The sequence below is a fragment of the Montipora foliosa genome, chromosome 1, assembly GCF_036669935.1.
Source record: "Montipora foliosa isolate CH-2021 chromosome 1, ASM3666993v2, whole genome shotgun sequence".
In the NCBI taxonomy this organism is placed as follows: Eukaryota; Metazoa; Cnidaria; class Anthozoa; order Scleractinia; family Acroporidae; genus Montipora; species Montipora foliosa.
Genome location: NC_090869.1, coordinates 12,401,521 through 12,421,520, shown reverse-complemented (window position 1 = coordinate 12,421,520; position 20,000 = coordinate 12,401,521). Strand labels below are relative to the sequence as shown.

Below are 20,000 nucleotides of genomic sequence, written 5' to 3'. Positions count from 1 at the left end.
AGATCGCCAATGCACTCAATATAAGCATAGAACCCTTTCAGCTTAAAAGAGCCCCAGAACGTTGTCAAGTCCATAAAGATTCAAAAGTCTCCTGGTCTCGACAAAATCCCGGCACTTATCTGGATCGGAAGGATCCCATTTTCCATGACTTGTAACTGGATATCTGTAACCGCACATTTAAGACCGTCCGTATATAAGTCTGAAAAAAAACGTAAATAAATAATAATTGAGGAGCTCCGCTTTTAGGCTTGCCTGTATCATGACGGAAGAGTCTGGCGTAAAACTCGAAATTTAATTGTTAATTTAGAAAACAGAAAAGTTAGTCGGGCTCCACAGAATAAACCTTTCCTGAGCTTAGTCTTGAATTGGTTGGTAATTATTAAAAAATTCTTCATAATTTTAGCTTTATAACTGGATTTAATTCTTACTGGTCTCCACATATTGAAATGTAGTTAACGACAGGTATATTTTATACTTAGAAAACATGGGCTATTGCAATTTAAGCTACATGTAGCTCAGAATCTTTTCTTCGGCAAGATCTATCGCAATTTTTTTTTTTTTATTTTTGTCATTTTTGTCTGTCGGTGGCTTTCAAATAAAATAGAATGAAGTAGTCTTCAATGTACAGCCCTAGAAAAGACTGATTCCTAGCGCTGAATTACTCGTTTTTTTTTGTCCGTATTTTGAGCGCCTTGCTCGCTTGATGGTACAATTGTTTTTGAAAGGGTTCAGCCCAGTATGAACCCATTGGTCGGCAAACTAATTAGCCGTCGACTTCCGATTTACCAAACCGAAAATTTTGCATATATGTACCAGCTGTTAAAACAAAAGAGTCTCATTCAAATTCATCAGCACAATATGATGCATTTGAAATTGAAATTGAAAAAAATGCAAATATTTTACATTGCAAAATCCATCAAGAATGATCGGATTTGTTCAAAATTCGTACGCACTGGAAACTGTCGAGGGTTTACGACTACTCGATTTCGGGAATCGGATTCATGTTATGTCCATGGACGTTTTTATATGACGGATTCGTTATTTGTGTGCAAACACGAGAACCAACCCTGGGCGTAAAAACTTTCATAATTCATCACTGTGATCTGGACACGTTCGCCACCAATATAAACGTAGCTTTGGTTATTTCTTATAACTATGTCAAATTAATATTATGACGGACACAATTGTCAAGGCGGTGCTCAAGATAGCCTCTGTGGCGCAGTTCGATGTTCAACATGGTGGATTCACTAAGGAATTATCCTTGCTCAGTAATTCTCTTGTACCTATGTCTAATCACGTGCAACATTGTGTGCACGACAATCAGTTTTCCTGGTTCAATTGTTACGAGAGAAAATTATAGATTGAAAGGACACACTTTCAAATCTTTTGTTACTCGAAGCCAAATCTTATGCACTCAGGGCTGCCTTTCAAACGCATGCTGTTATTCTACAAATTTCAAAGATGAACTTCCCCATGGTCATCAAAATGGCCTTTGTGAGTTGAACTGCGAGGAAAAGGTGGACTTCAAGATCTTGGAAAACGATTTGCATTATGAACACGGCTTTATTTACACGTCATACCCCAGAGATATTATGGTAAATAGAGCATATTTTTGTTATAAATACAATCGAAAGGGTTCTTTTCTTATAAAAGGGAGAAAAACGTCATGCATTCTACTGGGTCGTCCAATAATCGTCATGAGGTATGCAACTTTGACCTATAAAAGTGGAAAGTTATAGTTATCTAAGAAGCGTATCGGAAAAAAAGATGCATTAAACGGTGAGGCGCTGAAAAAGGTAGCAAAGCGGTGTAACGAAGGAAAACAGGCCTCGCGGTTGTACAGAAAGGATATTTCTACCACCGCCCTGTATAACATTGTGAGGAATCTCACTCTTACCGAGTATTTTTCCATATGTTGAAATGACAGAATTTGTTGGATTGATCTGTCTGAATTAGACATTCCTTTGAAAGTTTTTTTATTGTTCGTATATTAGGTCTTTGCGTATCTCAACCTCCATGGGCTCATCATAGAACCCAAAGCAAGGCAAGGGTTCACTATCCGTTCACACCGGCTAGATTTTTCACTGGGTTTCCTAGAGTTCCGTTAATGATCGAAATTTTCAAATATATCACGATATATTTCCTTATGGTAGATGAAGTCTCTTCGCCGTCAAAAATGAGTTTATATTTAAGGTGACAGCACAGATGAGAATCGTATCACTTTAACTGAAGTCAGGTTAAACTGAATGGTTTTTGAGGAGATGGGAAAACCGGAGTACCCGGAGAAAACCTCTCGAAGCAGAGAAGAGAACCAACAAACTCAAGCCACATGTGACAACGGGTGTGGGAATCGAAAGCAGGCCTCATTTTTGGAAGGCTGGTGCTCTCACCACTTCGCCATGCCTAGCTCCTCCCATGGCCATCGTTTTCGTGTTCATGTAAACACTCGCAAAATGATAATATCCCAATCGGCTTGGTAGATGATTTGGCAGAGCACTGCAGAGGTATTCCAGAGATTATTGTTTCAAATCCAGTTCAAGTCTAAAATTTCAGGCTTCCCTCTCGTTACTGCCCGTACAAAATAAGTAGCTTTCTCGATGCGATTATCTAAAAACATGTTACGAATACATTCCAATTTTAACCTACTTGAATTCATTACCGAAGGAGGTGCTTTTATTAAAGCTAAGAGTTAACGGACAACGTTTACGGTTTACGGATAACGTAGAGTTTCTGACTGTTCATCTTGTCCCTGAACAATCTCTCATTAATTGAGCTCTAAAACTGGGGTTGCACATTTTTCTGCGCATGCACGAGCCAGACCTAATGTATTCGGAATACTTAACGTGGAGTCGTGGAGTAACCCAGTATGGCCATCTTGAAATTCATTTAATCTTTTGGAATGTCCACGTAGAATCGTTAAAATTTTATCTTGCCACACAAAGTAACTTTCGAGCCTTGTTAAACTAAGTGCCCTTCAATACAAAGTTCTGATCTGAATTCATTTCTTTATACAGATACTAAACTTTACAACATATATATATAGATTTTAGTACAGATAGTACGTGCTCATTTGTAATAAAGCTGCCCTCACTCGAGAACATTCTACATGGAATGACCTGTTCCGGCTTTTCAGACTTTTCTCCATGAAATTTTAAAGGGAAGATTTATTTTTCATGTAATTTGCGGCGCTGTGCATTCTGACAAAGTCATGCCTCTTACGTAATTATTCCCTTCTTTTTGTAAAACGTTATAATAAGGAACCAAGTTCTTCCAAATATCCACGGATTTAAAGTCAAGGCGCTATTGAAATTGAAAGTGAACGTTTCATAAGGCTTTATGGTAAATGCAAAGAGACGTCATTGAACAAGTAGGCAGGCTCTCGTGATATTTCTGTGTCAATTATTCAGGTGCTTTTTCGTTCTTCAGCGTATAGGAAGCCTATCGATATTGTTATTACCCAATGTAGAAAGGTAGAACAAGGACTCGTGATCACTAGAATGGTCTAGTACCCCCAAGAATGACGACCTCTGTGCATGACTAGTTCTCTGGCTGGTTTTGGCGTGAACCATAAAATTCTCGTTACAAAAAGGGCAGTTAAATTTTAAATAGTTTTACTCTCTCTATGCTCACCGAAAAGACTTGAAAAACGTTGCACTGCAAATACCATGTTAATTGCACCAGATCTCAGTACTCAGTGCAACCGAAATAGCAATAGCAAAGCAAAACAAGCTACCTTTCGGCATACAAGTTAAACATGATATTAATATCATAATCCTTCAACGGATAGTAGAGCGTTCACTGCATATTTTCGGTCCCTCACACAGATTGAAGTACTCTATTCTTAAAGTGAGGTTAGAGCAAAGAGCTCATGAAGTTCTTATTTTTTATTATTGAGGCTCTTCAAATGTGTGAAAGTAGCAAAAAATTCATTAAAACTAATAAAGTATACCTTCCCTTCTTTTCATAACACTAATGAGTTTATCAACAGGGTCGATATGATTCAATTGACCAACGTAAACAAATTTGAAAGCTGATGTTTCCAGCGTTTGCCCTTCAGTTGTCAGAGACGCAGGGTTACCGCTCGAATCGTCAGTTTTCAAATTTCTTTATGGCTTAACTCCTTTATCTTCTTTTAATACCAGCCATTTGCCGTTTCACTAGCAAACTGACAAAACGCCTGTATAATTAAACGACAAAGAAAACCAACAAAATATTTCATCAAACGACCTAATGACCCAATAACACGTAACCACGTTTAACGTAAAGACTACTTTAGCCGTCGGTGTGCTGTCACTGATTTAGTCTTCTCTTCGAAGATGCAGTGACATAAATTGAGTCATTGATGCCTATTATCGAAGGGTTCCTTTAAAAAAAAGGTTAAGTTCGCCTCTGCCAAGGTAACTACACTGAACGTTTCACGGGAATGACATGAGCCAGTAGTTCGCCATTCACTACACCTTTTTTATTGCATTACTAAAAAATCAGCAAAATTGTCAATTTAATTTAAAAAGACACAAATTTAATTACCTCCAAGTTAGAGCGCTAGCCCTGAGGCCTTTTCAAACGCTGAGGACTCAGAACTAGGACCAATTTGTGTGCTATGATGAGAATTATCTATATCATCGATCAGTTGTCCTCTCACTGTTGTCCCAGAACAGCTTTCTTACGCTGCTTTTTCGCCCATTTCCCTGCCTTAGCTATTTCATGGTTTGCTTAATTGTCTTGTGTCGGGGATTCCGCCAATTGCTCAAAAGCCTCTCGGCCTTTCAGTCAGCGGTATCTGGACACAAGGAGCAATTGCTGATCACGAGGGTCATTGTAATCTGTTTCACAACAGAGTGTTAAGAAAGGACCGAGTTCATTACTTCGCCGTAACAGGGGAAACCTTTACTGAATGGGTCAAATCTGTAAGTGGTTTTCATATTTCATTGTCGCCGCCCAGATGGTTAATGTTTCGCCAGCTGGCTGAGATATGTCACCGTCGGTTTGCCTGTTTACGGGCTGACAACGTAAATTTACTTTGAAACTTACAATAATTAACAGAAAACTACAAATCTTAAATTAATTTTAAAACATAATATGGCCAGAAGGAAAACAGCATAGCACGGGGACAGAATCAAACTATATTTTAGTATTTGCCTGGTGGCTGGTATAGCACTGAAACCTATGGTGTAATTCGATCAACCTTGAAATCTTGGTGCAACTACATATGTACGTTGGGGAAAGAGATATATATTCCGCTACTAACGCGAATCACTAACACGCATGTGTGCGAAGTTATGCTGTATGCTGTATATTTCGTAAACAGTGAACGACCACAATCGATCTCTCATTACCTCCTCCTATTCTTCCACCAGCAAATACACATTGAAGCATTGTTATCTGTGTCTAACAGAGATTGTCTCTATTTTTTTCCTTTTTTGGAGCGAACCACTGGTGCATTTGGGTTTTTCATTTTTTACTTGACACTATTCCTACACATAGCAACATTAAGTGGTTAACAACTAATCTCTAGAAACAGCTAGGTAACAATGATCAATTGGCCAATAAATTAAAAGGAACCAATGTCAATCAACGTGGCGGCGATGAGGTAACCTGAAACCACCTATGACGTAAGCTATTGTTCTTAATTAACCAACCGGCGATTGATTGGTTGCTGAAACAAATGGTTTTGTTCCACTGAGTGGAACATTCAAATAAGGAAAAATAAGGGAAAAAATATTATCAAACAGATCCCCTCCTTACTTGGAGGGTTTCATATTCTCCTCTCGCTACTTCAGGTCAAGTAATTAGGATATTCGCAAAATATACAACGCTAGCATGCAAGAATTATCACAAATGTTCCCATTCTGGTGTGACCCTTTTTGGTTTTTCCTTCGCCTAGAAAAGAACTAGAATACATAGATGACGTTAACAAAATGAACAAAAACCACGAAACGATACTGCGGCAGCTGAGAACAATGACACACGAAAGATGGTCACTTGTGTAGTGTCCCGTACTCGAATTAGAAGCCAGCTTTTCGTTAACTCTAAGTCGATATTTCTTAGATAAACACACTGCTTAATAACCCTTGAAAGTGGATGTCAGTTAAGCCAGAGTATAGCGATGAAATTTGACAAATTCACAGGATATTCATGCTTGTTTTTTTACATGGGATATTTTGTTACTGTTTGTTATTGTTTAGTTTTAACTCTTTTTCTATTTTGGAATTTCCAGGAATTTCCTGGCAAAAGTCAGTCATCACAAAAAAATGTTTTTTTTCTCAAAAAGTATTTTCTGTTAGGAGGAAAAAAATACATCATTTTAAAGCTATGAAAATAAGCTTTCCAAAAACATATAACTTTTATACATAGAACTACAATATTTTATAAAAACGAAAGTTGAAGTAAAAAAATTTAACAAAAGTAACATTAAAATGGTCTAAAATCAGTTTTCCACACAAATTTGGCCATTTCAAGGTCAATTAGGAATTTTTTGATGACCGACAAAAATGTTCTTCATTTTTTCAGCTTTCTTGGCCATAAATTTGACCGAAAACTGAAGAGGCACGAATATTTTTGGATTTTTTTGAGCTAATTGAATTAGCGATAATTAATAATGTGACAAGGTGATGACAGATGCGAAATTTGCGACCCGTTGCTAACGGCAACGGAAGAGATCGCATTACGAATAATTAACATCTGTTTGCCAAAAACCACCCAAATAACCGATTTTTCGACGGAAAATTCATCCCAGAGGATAAAACTATTCACTGGACATGTAATAAAGGTAAATATGAGCGAGAGAAAGCGAAAACAAGCGAATATTTTGAGGAAAAACACAATTCTGTGAGATCAAAGTACATGTGCTTCAGACACGCATTTGTATTGCTAAATAATTAATCTTACCTTTTCAGCGATTTTAACGCTTGAAATCCCATCCAATGAACCACAAATCCCCACAAATCCTTTCCTTTATCTATTCCGAAGCATGTAGTGTAATTTTTTGGCTGAAAAACTTTAGAAAAACCGCTTCGCGAGAGCTCCGCGATCGATTGAAAATTTGGTCATCGCATCGGCTCAAATTGCCTGAATTAGAATGGACGTCATGTAGGAGTAATGAAAGCTAGAAAGCCGAGATTTTCAGGGAAACTGGGGATATATCTCCCCAGTAAACACGCCAAATTTCAGCGCGATCGATGAAAAGGGCGCTGCGCTACGAATCTTACAATTCCGATACTTGAGCGTATCGGATTGAGGCCCCCCTGTAGGAAAAGAGTTTTAATCGTATAGCCCTAGCGTACTCTGCACAGAAGTCCATCAGCCAGAAGTCAGTCGTTGGCTCTCATTTGGCCTTTGCCCATCACATCAAACGTATTATCTAAATTTAGCCAAAATAAAGTCAAGCCAAATAATGGCCAATCAGATTGAGCCTGATATCAGCAACGCTTCTGATTGGTCAGCATGCGTGGAACGCAATGGCGCTATGTTATTTCCCCGGCTGCAAAAAATTATAGCAGTAGCACTTCTAAAAAGATAACACCGTACGCTAATGGGCCGCATTCCATGGAAAATCGATACTTCTGGATTACGGACTTCTGCTCTGTGTTGTTGTTCTCGCAGTTATCGTCATTATAACTGTGTATTTCAGTTGTTTTGGTAATTTTGTAGGAGGACTGTCGTTGGAATGGATGTCAAAATAACGGCTATTGTTTCCAACAAGAGAAAGCGTACGCTTGCATTTGTGAGATTCCGTGGACAGGGAGGTTCTGTGAAACAAAAATCAGTAAGTTTGTTTATAAATATTCATGCTGTAATGATGGTAATAAACCGGTTTTCAACCGAATATCGAAAGACATTTCGTGATTGCTTTGTTGTTTTTCATTTAGAAATTTCGTAACACACCGATCTCTTAATGTGATCCACCTTCCCACACGCTTGCCGTGGGAGAACACTTTTCTTGTTCCCAACCCAGCTTACCACATCTGTTGCATGTGGAGCTGCCACTCAAAGGGGTGCCAAAAACCGCCGGATGTAGAGGCTGCGCCATGCTGATCAGGCACAAGAAGCCGAATCAGTTATGTGATTGTGACAACCCTTAATTGAGTGTGCGCCAAGTCGTTTTCCTCATGTCCTAATAGTCAGTTGGCGTACTTCCCTGAGGCGATTTACCGTTGTGTTGGCTCGTCAGTTGTCTTACCACAGTTACTGGAAGCTGTTGACCAAGAAAAGCTCGTGGCTGTTCAGATCTTCCTGCAGAAGCATCGGACGATGATGTCTCCAGTTTCTTTAGTTCTTTTGGTGAAGTCCTTTCTGTTAAGCGTAGTACGTTCGATGCCTTTCCCGCGCTCTACAATGGCAACCGTGTTGTGAAGATAGCCTTGGACAGTGAAGTGCCGTATTTTGTTCGTGTTCATGATTTTCCTTGTCGTGCATGGTATACTGGTCAGCCCCGTCAGTGTTCTGTCTGCCGTAAGTTTGGTCATCGTGCCTCAGACTGCCCTCAGACTGGCGTTGTCATCAGCCCGGTCATTTGGCTAGGGAGATATCGGCAGTTCTGGCGGATGGGCTTCTGGCCGCATGTAATTCTTTGCGTGAGGACTCACTCATTTCATGGTCTTCATCTGTTTTGATTGGCAAAATTCACACTCCGGCCTCGATCAGATCGATAATCTTGTCAGAGGCCACAGATGACTATTCCCGGCAAAATGACTAGATAGTACTCTCCACTAAAGCGCCAAGCCTGATCCCCACAATCAAATCTACAAGAAGTTCTAATTCTAGAATAAGGGCTAGAAACCGTAGACCTGGCTTGATTTACAACTCTGCTCTGTGGGACGTTAAAGTAGGACACATTTTTTTCCTGGTGTTGTGGTCTATCCGTCCAGCTGGCAGGATTGACTTGAAGAGGTCTTGAGCTTATTGAGACCATAAAAACTGAACGCAGCCAGACGTCAGGCTGTGTATGTCGGATGTTGTGAAACCTTCCCTGAAATGGAGACGTAAAGCTGGCAATAAAATCGAATGACCTATTTTACCATTTTTACCTCCACAAAATGTACGCACTGTTCATGTAGCACTAAAATACTAGCAATAATTTAACGCGCGAACCTACTTGTAAGAAGAATGAAGCTATTATAGCTGCTGAGGCGTCACAGACTGTTTTGTATTTCTGTTTTTAAAGAGTAATTTCCGTGCACAGCAATAGATAATTCCAGACCAACTATTGAAAATTTCATGATGGAAATAGCTATTATCCAAGGAATTGAGATTTATTAGAACTCGGGTTAAGGTGTGTTTTACAAATTACAGGATTTCAATTTTTACTTTTAGCTTTGTACAACTTCACCACCCTTGGAGCTAAAGGAAGACTTGGTCCAGAGAGTAATGTAAATTACAGCGGCACCGGACTTGAACAAGTTAAGGTCAACAAAGGAGTGCAAGAGTGGCAGGTGCCGGTCACCGCAAGGTTTAACGTGGAAGCTTGTGGCGCATCAGGGGGCGACGGAATCTCGCACAAAGGAGGCAGGGGTGCGAAAGTCAGAGGTATACTTCGACTAGAGAAAGGACACAAATTGAGAATAGTTGTTGGGCAAAGGGGTTTAACGAAAGGCACTGATAAACATGGAAGTGGAGGTGGCGGAACATTTGTGTTTCGCCCCACAAAACCCACTGACCTTATTCTTGCCGCGGGTGGGGGTGGAGGTGGAAGTCAATTCGACGGTTTGCCCGGAAATGATCAGCCAAGTGGCAGTGGACATGCGGCAGGTAGCAATGGTAACGGTGGTATTGTTTGCCGACATTTTGACGATCTTTTACCTCCCACGATTTCTGGGTCTGGAGCTGGCTTCAATCAGAGCGGGGGATGTTATTCGCACGGCAATTGCAGCAATAGTAAATGTAAAGAAAGAGGGAGATCTTTGCATGGAAATTTTCAAGGTGGTAGAAATAGTGGCTGTGACGGTGGATTTGGTGGCGGTGGCGCTTGCGGTTCATATTCCCCTGGAGGAGGGGGCGGGTATTCCGGGGGAGGAGTGGCAAGCAATTGGGAGGCCGGAGGAGGTGGATCGTACATTCCTAGTCATAACAACGAATGGAACGCAACTAAAGGAGGATGTGATGAGGGGGATGGGTATGTTTCTTTCGTCATTGTAGATTAACCGCTTAGTTGAGTGCCTGGCTACTGAAAGTCCAATGCACATGATTATATACACGCCAGTTTTGATATCCAACATGAGCGGCCCTTTAAGTTTAAGACAAGTCTAAGGGTTAGTATTTTTATGTTTTTCGTGAGGATCAAATGCAGCTGTTTCGCTTTACTAGAGGACCGGAGATTAGAGGACACTTTGTGACATTAATTGTCAGTAGAAAAGCAAGGGGACACTTCGTGACACTTTATTGGCGCGGATCTAATTTGTAATACGTGTATTTTTGGACATGGCGTGGTTTTCAATTGAGGGCCGAAAGTAATGAGCGAATTGCAACGGTTTTGCATTACTTCACTCAGTGATTGGTTCAAAGTTCTCGCGCCACTTTTTCAACCAATCGTGGCTCGAGCGTGCACATTTTCCCGCGCTTTCTGTCGGCTACGTGTAATTACTTCGTGTTTTGATTGGTTTGCCGGATTGTCTCCGTCCTCTTTGATTGGCCAAAGTAATTACTTTGGTTTTGGTTTTACGACACTCAATTGAAACTCGCTCTATCTGAAAAGCTTTCACACACTAGAAAGTCTCTCGTTTATTTTACTGTGGCTAACGCCAATCGTCGATTTTACGGTGGCACCATTCAGTAAATGAATAAGGAGTAGTTTATTTAACCAAATGAAAACGTTTCTCATCACAGCTGAAATGTGCAAAAATTATTTCCTAAGTGAAATGTAAATTAAAAGCATGAATTAATCACTATGTCTTTCCAAAAGAAAATAAAGAGACAAAGGAAGAGAGAACGAAAGGTGCAGTTCAAAAATCAAGATCTCACTTTTCCACTTCGTTACCTTTGCAACTATTCTCGGTTTTCACATGACGTCACGGCCGCCATGTTGGATCCCCCAAACAAAGAAACGGCGGTCATGTTGGAGCCCCGACCAAATCCTACAGGAATTCAACTCTATTATTATGCGCTTTCTTTTGTTTTCTTTTGTTTTCGTTGAAAAACATGGCTGTTGATCACGTGAGTGAAAACCAGCAATGCGCATTGGAGTACAACTAAATGGCATGAAAAGGATGAAAAAATGACCTGAAAAAGCTGAATTCAGCAACGACGACTTTGCCCAGAACAAAACCCGTAGAAACCAAAAGCAAAAGTGTTCAAAAATTCAGATCTTACTTTTCCGTTTTGTTACAACTATACACATTGGAGATGAAAAAGCTGAATTAAGCAACAACCTCGTTGACCAAAACGAAAAAGATAGTGTCATTGTATTTAGCACAAGAGCAATAGAGCATTTTCACTTACGTGACCAGCATCCATATCGTATTACTGAAACAAAGGAAAGCATTTGCGTAAAAATAGAGCTCAATTCCCGGAGGATTAGTTTGGTACACCATCATGGCCGCCTTTGTCTTCGAACACCAACATGGCTGCCGTGACGTCATGTGAAAACGCTCTATAATTGGGGATACTAACGAAATTAACTCAAATTCAAATATTGCTTTTTGTGGAGAGGGGAAAACCGGAGAACCCGGAGAAAAACCTTTCGGAGCAGAGAAGAGAACCAACAAACTCAACCAACATATGACGCCGGGTCTGGAAATCAAACCCGGGCCACATTGGTGAAATGCGAGTGCATTCACCACTGCGCCACCACTGCTCCATCGTTTGAGGACGCTTCCAGATTACATGATAATGAGTAACACGAACAGTAAAATAAACATCACGAGGTGTCTCCCTAAACTTACTTATCTTGCAGTCATAACGAGTTCTCCTAACCTATGCTAATAAGAAGCCCAATTCTATCCCAGAGGTTGTTCTGAAAAGGTAATTGACGGCGTTGACACTTGAATGGAAATTTTCTGTCGCCTTCGAAAAAACCTTGTATACACAAGCGACGCATTATTTCAATCATCGAGTCTTTTAAGGAAACACATGAGCCCAAGCAACTGACCTGTTCCCAGCTAAGGGGCTTCACAGCTCAGTTGGTAGAGCATTCAGGGCACCGGCATCGCAGAGGTCATGACTTCGAATCCCGTTGAAGCCACCTAAATTTTTTCGGTATCGTATCCGGTATCCGGTATCTGGCATCCGGTATCCGGTCTCCGGTATCCGGTATCTGGTATCTGGTATCCGGTATCTGGTATCCGGTATCTGGCATCCGGTATCCGGTATCTGGTATGTGGTATCTGGTATCCGGTCTCCGGTCTCCGGTATCCGGTATCGGGCATCCGGTATCCGGTCTCCGGTTCTGTTTAGAGACAATTCCTTAAATTGTCCAGATAAGTGCGAGGATCACTTCTCCCTTTCGTTTATTATTAAAGGGCCTATGTCACATTATTTTGATCTACTTTAGAGTGCTTAGGGGAAAACTCTAGTCAATCACGTGACATCGCGAACAAGATGGTTCTGAGCAAAAATGACCTTTATCCAGGCGATTTGCCATAAACGCAAAAAAACGTCGAGCCGACTTTTCTCAAGATTACCCAAATGCAATCCGTTTCAGTCTTCTCCAGTTGTGTCCCTCCATGCCTCTCTTTCGTTTTGCAGTGTTTCTTTTACGTCGTTCACCAGTTTTAAGTGGTTATTGCATTGCTTCACTTTACTTTTTGGGCATTTTGGGTGTCACCAAATTGCATCATTTTGCGTTACAGAGCCCTTTTTATGCATAAGCAACATTCACAAACTCAGTAGAATATTGATTTTTGGTACCTTTCTGTTAGAACAAATGACACTTATCAACGACAACTAAGTTGATGCGTCTGCGCATGTTGCTTGTACTTATGTTCGCGTCCCTTTTGAGGGCTGGGCTGGAGTCGCCTGCATTTCATTAAGTTGCAATCCCGGAAATAAGTGCACTATTATACACTCAATAAAATACTGCGTTTTCTGATTAGTCAATGACAAATGCATAAATAAGTTATAGAGTGCAACAAAAGTTACTTAACAATTATTCCATGAGCGCTTGTTGGATATGAGATGTTAATAGCCAACGAGGCGCGTGTCGCCGAGTTTGCTATAACCAGTCTCATATCCAACAAGCCCGAATGGACTAATCGTTTTATTATCATTAAATTCTGAATGCTTGGACATTAAAGTCAATCAGTTTTCGCTTTGAAAACACTTTGCAGAATCAATTTCAATATACAGTACGAGGTCGAACGTTTAAAGAATAGAAGATATCACACGGCGACGCGAAGATATGAATTTTATTTCAAGTGGTAAAATATTAAAAATAGAAGAGTAACCAGGTTTTGAACACATATTCTTGTAAAAAAGCGTTCTCTGGTTAAACATTTATATGAAAACATAAGCTACCGCTGGAAGTCGAAAGCTTACGTTTTATACAAGTTTTTAACCAGAGAAAGCTTTTTCACAAGAATGTGGTAAAATATTGTTCATATCTTCATGCCACTGTGTAGTTTTCTTTTTACTATGTAGACAGGATTGTTTTACACACCAGTTTTCTTTATAACACCAAGCACAAACTTTATCGCAGGATTTTTTTCAATTTTCGCATTTCTTCTTCACTTGCAAGAAACTTCATAAATAATTTTAAGTTTTATGAAGTTTGAATATTCTTCGTGTTAGCAATATCTTGTTTCTCAGAGAAGGATTTTACGTCCGCTTCAGAGAACTTCAGGCCCCAGTTGTTCAAAGGATGGATAGCGCTATCCGCCGGATAAATCACTATCCAGTGGAAAGGTCACATAGTAAAACCAATTGCGCTATCCAATGGATAGTGATTTATCCTGTGGATAGCGTTATTCACCTTTTGAACAACTGGGGCCAGGAGTCTATCGCTCGCCATTCTTCACTGACTGTTCGCACAAACAACCATAAAAAGGCGGGAAATGACGTCATCAACATCCTAACTAGTGGGGATATGAAAAATACGCCACTCGGGTCCCGGATGTAGTTACGTATACATTTTATGAGTGGTGTTTTCTTCCAGTAAAACACTCCTGTTTAAAGAGTGATATACAAAGGTTGCTATGGAAACACAGCGACGGAGCAATTCTGTTGAGCATATAACAGATAAAAAATCGCTTGTGCATTTTGTGAATTATGGGCACGAGTGATATTTTGAAACATCAATCGTGCCCATAAACTGGTCTTAAAATGCACTCGCGTTCATGCGATTTCCTATACATAACCCAAGGGACGAACAAGGTACGTCCCACAATATTAATTCAACATCGTCTTTCCCTTAATTAACTATCACTGAACTTGGAAAAGAAATTGTTTGATCGTTACATCCACGTGGTTAACGGTAAAATACTTTTCTACAGAAGAGAATAGGATATAAAATTTGTAATGAACTGTTTAGTTGGGGATGAATTACAAACTGAAGGAAATTGAGCTTTTCCCTACTCCGAGCACAACTCCAATCGCTGGTCTTAACCACAATTCCAGCTTTTGGTTTAAAAGTACCTAAATGAGACGTTTGCGAACTAAACATTCGATCAAGTACGGATGCTTGCATGATTCAGTCATGATTAAATTGAATTGTCAAGTCTAGTGGTCTGCTGTCGGATCTATCATTTTTTATCGAGAGACCTAGCTTACCTCCTCAGACTACCGGCCTAATAAATTCTTCAGAAAGTACACTGAAACGATGAGTGCGGCCGCAGTAAGAGCGGAATATGGCTCGAACTGCTCTTCTAAATTTGCCATACCTTAATGCGTAAATAACAGGATTCAATAGTGAACTCAACAAGCCTGAAAATCTCACCCAGTCAGCGGGCGTTTCTAGACTCGGACGCTTCTCTTTCGAAGCTTTATAAAATATATTCTCCATCACGAAGCAAGGTGTCCAGCAAAGAGCAAAAGCGCCCACAAAGAGAAAGACTGACATGGCGATCTCCCTTTCGCGACGGCGAACGTTTTCATTGAAATCATCACTTGCTAATAAACTACTCCCCGAGCTTTCAAGGCTGTTCTCAAGGTCCTGACGAATGCATTTTCGCACCAAGTAAAATATCCTTGAGTAAATGATAAACATAAAAACCATGGCTGGAAATCCGACTGCGTCGACGATTATTAGTCTGTACTCTTTCTCATTACATTGATTCAGCAGAGAAAGTAGCGCAGTGCAAGCAGCGAGAAGCCATATGTAGACAATAGATAGTTTCAGATGTGAGTGCACCAGGAATTCTTTGCTTCTAAAAGGAGCCTCCACCATAATGTAGCGTTCAAATGCAAGAGTCAGTATTGTCAAGGAGGATGCTACCATTGCAAAATACAGTGATGTGTAGGCAACAAAATACAAATTCCCATACAACGACGACATTTGGGGAGGAATAAAAGGGAGTAGGCCAAGCAATAGCTCACTCGGAATTCCAACAATGAGGTCGCACACCGCCAGATTTAAGATGAGATAATTTGGAATGGTCTTCAGTTCTCTGTATGGATCCTTTACAATCGCGATCACCACTAAAGAGTTTCCGAACACGGTTAGGAAGCACAAAACTAACGCTGCAATAGCCAAGTTCTCAGGAACAGGATCCACAGTGCAAGTCGAATTATCAATGCTTTTCCAGGTACCTAATGGAAATAGCAAGAATATTTAGAAAAACGCTTGGCAAGCACTTGAAATCTAGTTGTGACTTATACATTGAATTGAGATGAGCCTGAGATGAGTTTCTTTGACGAAGCCTCAAAATGATCACCCTGGGTGCCAGAGGTTTTATTTTTCTTTCGCGACGAGTAATGGCGTACTTATAGAGATCTCGCTAAAGGGGAGAAAAGCCCTCTGGCACCCAGGATACAAAATGATACCCAGCCTGAAGAAAATTGCCAATTGGAAAAGCCTGTTGAGTAATCCCTCCTTTCGTATCCAGATTTTTTAACATCGGTTCATTGCGGTAATTATTGTACATGTAGCTGAAGCTCATAACACAGAAGTGTCGATGTGTCTCATTTCTTCTTGGCCCATCAGCTCACTGTATTATCTAAATATAGAATACAGGTCCCGCCAAATTATGGCCAATCACATTGGGCCTGATGACCAGAGCGCTTCTGATTGGTCGGCAAAATCACGGATACTGCAACATACGCAATACCGCCACGTTTTTTCCTGCAAAAATCGAACAATATATAGAGAGCTTTAGATTCTAGGACGGGATTGACTACGAGTATGAGATTTTCTCATAGAACAATAATACGCGCGCAAACCAGAGTCATTTTGGTGGGAAAAACGTGATGTCGCCATTTTAGTACGAAGTTTTGCAAAATGTCGTCGTGTCAAAACAAGTCACCAACGGGAGCAGTTTTGGCGTTTTTCCACCTGGAAAAGGCTCAGATACCATCAATAAGAATATCTGAGGAACCTACGTTGCTAACAAAGAAAAAGATTACCTCGTCCGGGTTGTAACTTTTCTAAGTATTTTCGCTAAAAACGGGCAGTCAAATCTCGTACTCTCTCTCGTCCTCGTAGCCGTTCTAAAAATAGTGAATACCGAAAACTGTGATGGGCCGCATTCCATTTAAGATCGAGACTTCGGTGTTCTGGACTCTTGACGTGTAGCGTAAAAAGATAACTTTTTGAGCTACAATCAAATTTTATTTAATACATGCTAGAACTAAAAGCTATCTGGGGCCGGTTGCTCGAAGCCTGGTTAGCGCTAACCGTTGGTTAACAGGTATCAAATCCTATACGTGTCCATGGTATTTAACGCTGATTAGACTTGATACCTCTTAACCAACGGTTAGTGGTAACCAGGCTCCGAGCAACCGGCCCCTGGTTGCATTGTGAACATTAGCTATCCATTCATTTGCTCTTGCCAACATCGCGCACTAATGAATTACAAGAGCTTATCAACGGGAGCTTCAATCTCCACTAATTCCTTTACTCAACCTTTTCCCCAGTAAATTTATTTTTAGAAACTGGTTTTTCCCGCGAAAAGTATCATATTTACCTTGACGCTGAGACAGCTTTGTTTTGATTGTCTTTTCTCACTGTGAGCGTGCTGTATCTCCCAAGGAATGCACTCCTAGGCCAAGTATGGAAGATTGAGGTTCCCCTTGACAAACTGGTGTGAATTATCAAGCACCCCCGCTCCCCCCCGTACCCAAACAGTCAAAGAGATTCGCATCTTACAAGAGCCATAACCAGGAGCTAGTATACAACTCCAAAATTAGGTATATGTAACGACATTTTCACGGATCAAGCTATTTTCAGACGAGCTCGTAAATAAGATTTGGCTTGCACGAGCGACCATTCTCTATCCCATGCGTAGCAATTTCTCATGCGATACTTGTGATTGGCTGGAAAGGTCTAGTTTGGCGGGAAAATCAATCTAAAAATAACTCGGTCTGTAAAAATGACATTCCACAAATACAATGAAGTTGTACGCTCCTAGTCATGGGTTCCTGCATCTTATAAATATTGTATTAAAATCAGTAAGCAGGTATTTCAGGGGCTCGTACCAGTAAGACGAGCTAAGGGGCTGGCCGGCCATGGCGTTTCCTCTCATGTGACTTTTTCATGACAAAATTTTAAAGCTTAAACAGATGAAACTCAAGCCTGTTTTGCTCGCTAAACTCATTACTAACGGATGAATGCAGATGAAATGTTTGTGCGAAATGTATCAAGAGTCCATTTCCCAAGAGTAAGAATTTGGTATCAGGTTTGTCCCCATCAGCGTCAGAAAATTGTCTATTTTTTAACCAAGTTTTGAGGGAATATTTAACAATTAGACCCGTAGCCCGCAAGGGCTACGGGTCAATAGTCCATTCTAATGGCCCTTGAGGGCGAAGGGTCTAATTGTTTTACTATCACCCAACTAGTCGGACCGAAAAGGCAATAATAAAGATAGTTGAAAATATATTTATTTGGGAATAAAACGAAAGAAAGCATCACGCTTTTCGCTACTCGAGGACTATTACTAATAGTCCTCTAGTAGCGTAGCCAATCAAATTGCAGCATTTTCATTAGTCCACTAGTTGGGTGATACTAAAAAAAATAGACCTCATCGGCTAACTAAATGTTGTACACAATTCAAATTTCCCGAGGTTAAGTTTTTTTGTGTATTGTATTTGCATCATAACGTAGCATTCACATTTAAATGATAAGGAAATACCTGGAACAAAACATTTTATTTTCCGAAGGGTTTGAAGGCTCTGTCCACACGTATCCGGATATTTTTTAATTCGCAACGTTTTCGTTGCAGATTCGCTTTCCGTCGACACGTATCCGGCGAATCCGGCATGCGAATCCGCAACTCTCCAGAGTGAAAAGTTTTGAATACGCAAAGAATTTCGAATCGGATGACGTTACAGAAACTCAGATCCAGTCATTACCGCATAGGCATGGCCGCTGAACGAAATGCTATTGCTTCTCTTGTGGCCAACTCGAACACTTGATGGCGCATGCTCTGTTGGAAATAGTCACAGAGGTGTCCTGGATACTAGAACGAAACGGGCAAATTCGATTTGAATGCGATACATGCGGACGTAAAAACCTTTTAATCCGAAGAGAACACGTTGCGGATTCAAAATATATCCGGATACGTGTGGACGGGGCCTGAGTTAGCCGCTTTGGTCTATTGTTTATTTTCCCGCAAAATTTGGTTTGAAAATTCCTCCCACTCCTACTCAGAAGACTTTTGGTATATATATTTACTAAAGGAAAATAGAAATTATAGTAGGTATCTTAATTACTTGATCCATCCATTTTTGTAAACTCTTTGTCAAGTCTTCTTTGCTTGCTTCACGCTGATTGTGACCAATGTGTTAGCAAAATAGGATTTATGAATGTTCAGGAATCGAGATTTCCAAGAAGACCAAGAACACTCACTCGCCCACGCTGATTCGCACATTGTGCTTGAACAGGAACAGACACAAGGCCAATCGATTTTTTGCCAAACGAAAGAATCAATTCTTTATATTAAAGCTGTCACTCAGCACCGGAAAATTGAATGCCTTCCCTCGATATAAGGTGTTACCATTGAAGAGTAACTGAGAGAAACAATATTCATATTAACAAGCACATGACGGCGTGACAGACAGTAACGCCGTTGTCAACAAGGACGAAGTCATGGAAAATTTGCATTCTAGTCTCCATTCTTTCAGCGACAACCTAAAAATAGAGTTTATTTAGTCACGCCATCAGCGGCAATGAGTTTTTAAACCGAGACAAAAAAGGTCAAAAAACAAAACAAAACAAAATCAAAAGACTTCGCAAACAAACAACAGTGCTTGTTCGCTCACGCGATAAGCGACCATAGCTTTTTAAACAGTGAAAAAAGGAAAATTTGTTTTAATTCCGAGAGGATTAGTCTTCGATCGCGTGACGTCATGTCCCTTAACGATTGCGACATCCAGGAAAAATGGGATAACCACTTTTTGTCATATGATGGACCCTTTTTTTTCCCTATATCTATATACTACATAAATGTCTGATAAATAATCAATGGAATATTTCTAGGCTCGCCGATTTAGAATGAAGGCATTAATCATTTGCAATGTTTCCGTTCAAAAAGAAAATAGAACATCTATGTCAATATAATATCAGAACTAATTTGCCTCTAAAGGTGTTTTAGGGTGTAAAGCGCCTGTGGGAAGAATGAAAAAGTAGTTGCTTGACGACAGATGAAGGACAACTGAGCAGGATACGAACCTTCCGTTACGCCGGTCGGATGCTCTACCCATTGAGCTACTACAAGTAGCAGAACTCGTGGAGAGCTGTAGGCCCTGAATGAACAATGTGTCCGGCTGGTCTGTGGGCTCTACAACGTCATGCCGGTTTTGAGGTGTACTGAACGCCCTTGGGAATGATGGGAAATTAGTTGCTTGACAACGAGCGAAAGGACACATCTAGGCATGATACGACTCTCTTGATACGGCAAAAAACTTTAACGTAATAACTT

The 20,000-nt window shown here is 40.4% G+C and overlaps 2 protein-coding genes and 1 pseudogene across 3 annotated transcripts in view; 1 reads left to right on the top strand and 2 right to left on the bottom strand.

Moving 5' to 3' along the window:
* Window positions 1-7,253, bottom strand: part of LOC137984250 (beta-3 adrenergic receptor-like) — an 18,995-nt pseudogene extending 11,742 nt beyond the window's left edge.
* LOC138009960 (ALK tyrosine kinase receptor-like) lies at window positions 6,605-11,719 on the top strand (the record flags this gene model as incomplete). Its single annotated transcript, XM_068856941.1, has 3 exons — window positions 6,605-6,769; window positions 7,651-7,765; window positions 9,313-11,719. Coding segments are annotated over 3 exons (1,107 nt in total), but the record flags the coding sequence as incomplete, so codon positions are not given.
* A 2,198-nt stretch (window positions 11,720-13,917) lies between these two features.
* The window catches only part of LOC137985176 (beta-3 adrenergic receptor-like), a 35,445-nt gene continuing 29,362 nt past the window's right edge, over window positions 13,918-20,000 (bottom strand). The window contains exons 1-2 of one of the 2 annotated variants that reach the window (XM_068832733.1): window positions 18,793-19,101; window positions 13,918-15,675 (exon numbers count right to left, since the gene is read on the bottom strand). In XM_068832733.1, coding sequence (XP_068688834.1) covers window positions 14,702-15,675; window positions 18,793-18,805 — 987 coding nt within the window. In that variant the 5' untranslated portion in view covers window positions 18,806-19,101 and the 3' untranslated portion in view covers window positions 13,918-14,701. Of the gene's footprint in view, window positions 15,676-18,792; window positions 19,102-20,000 lie in introns of those variants that run through there. The other variant, XM_068832880.1, reaches the window with a different exon arrangement.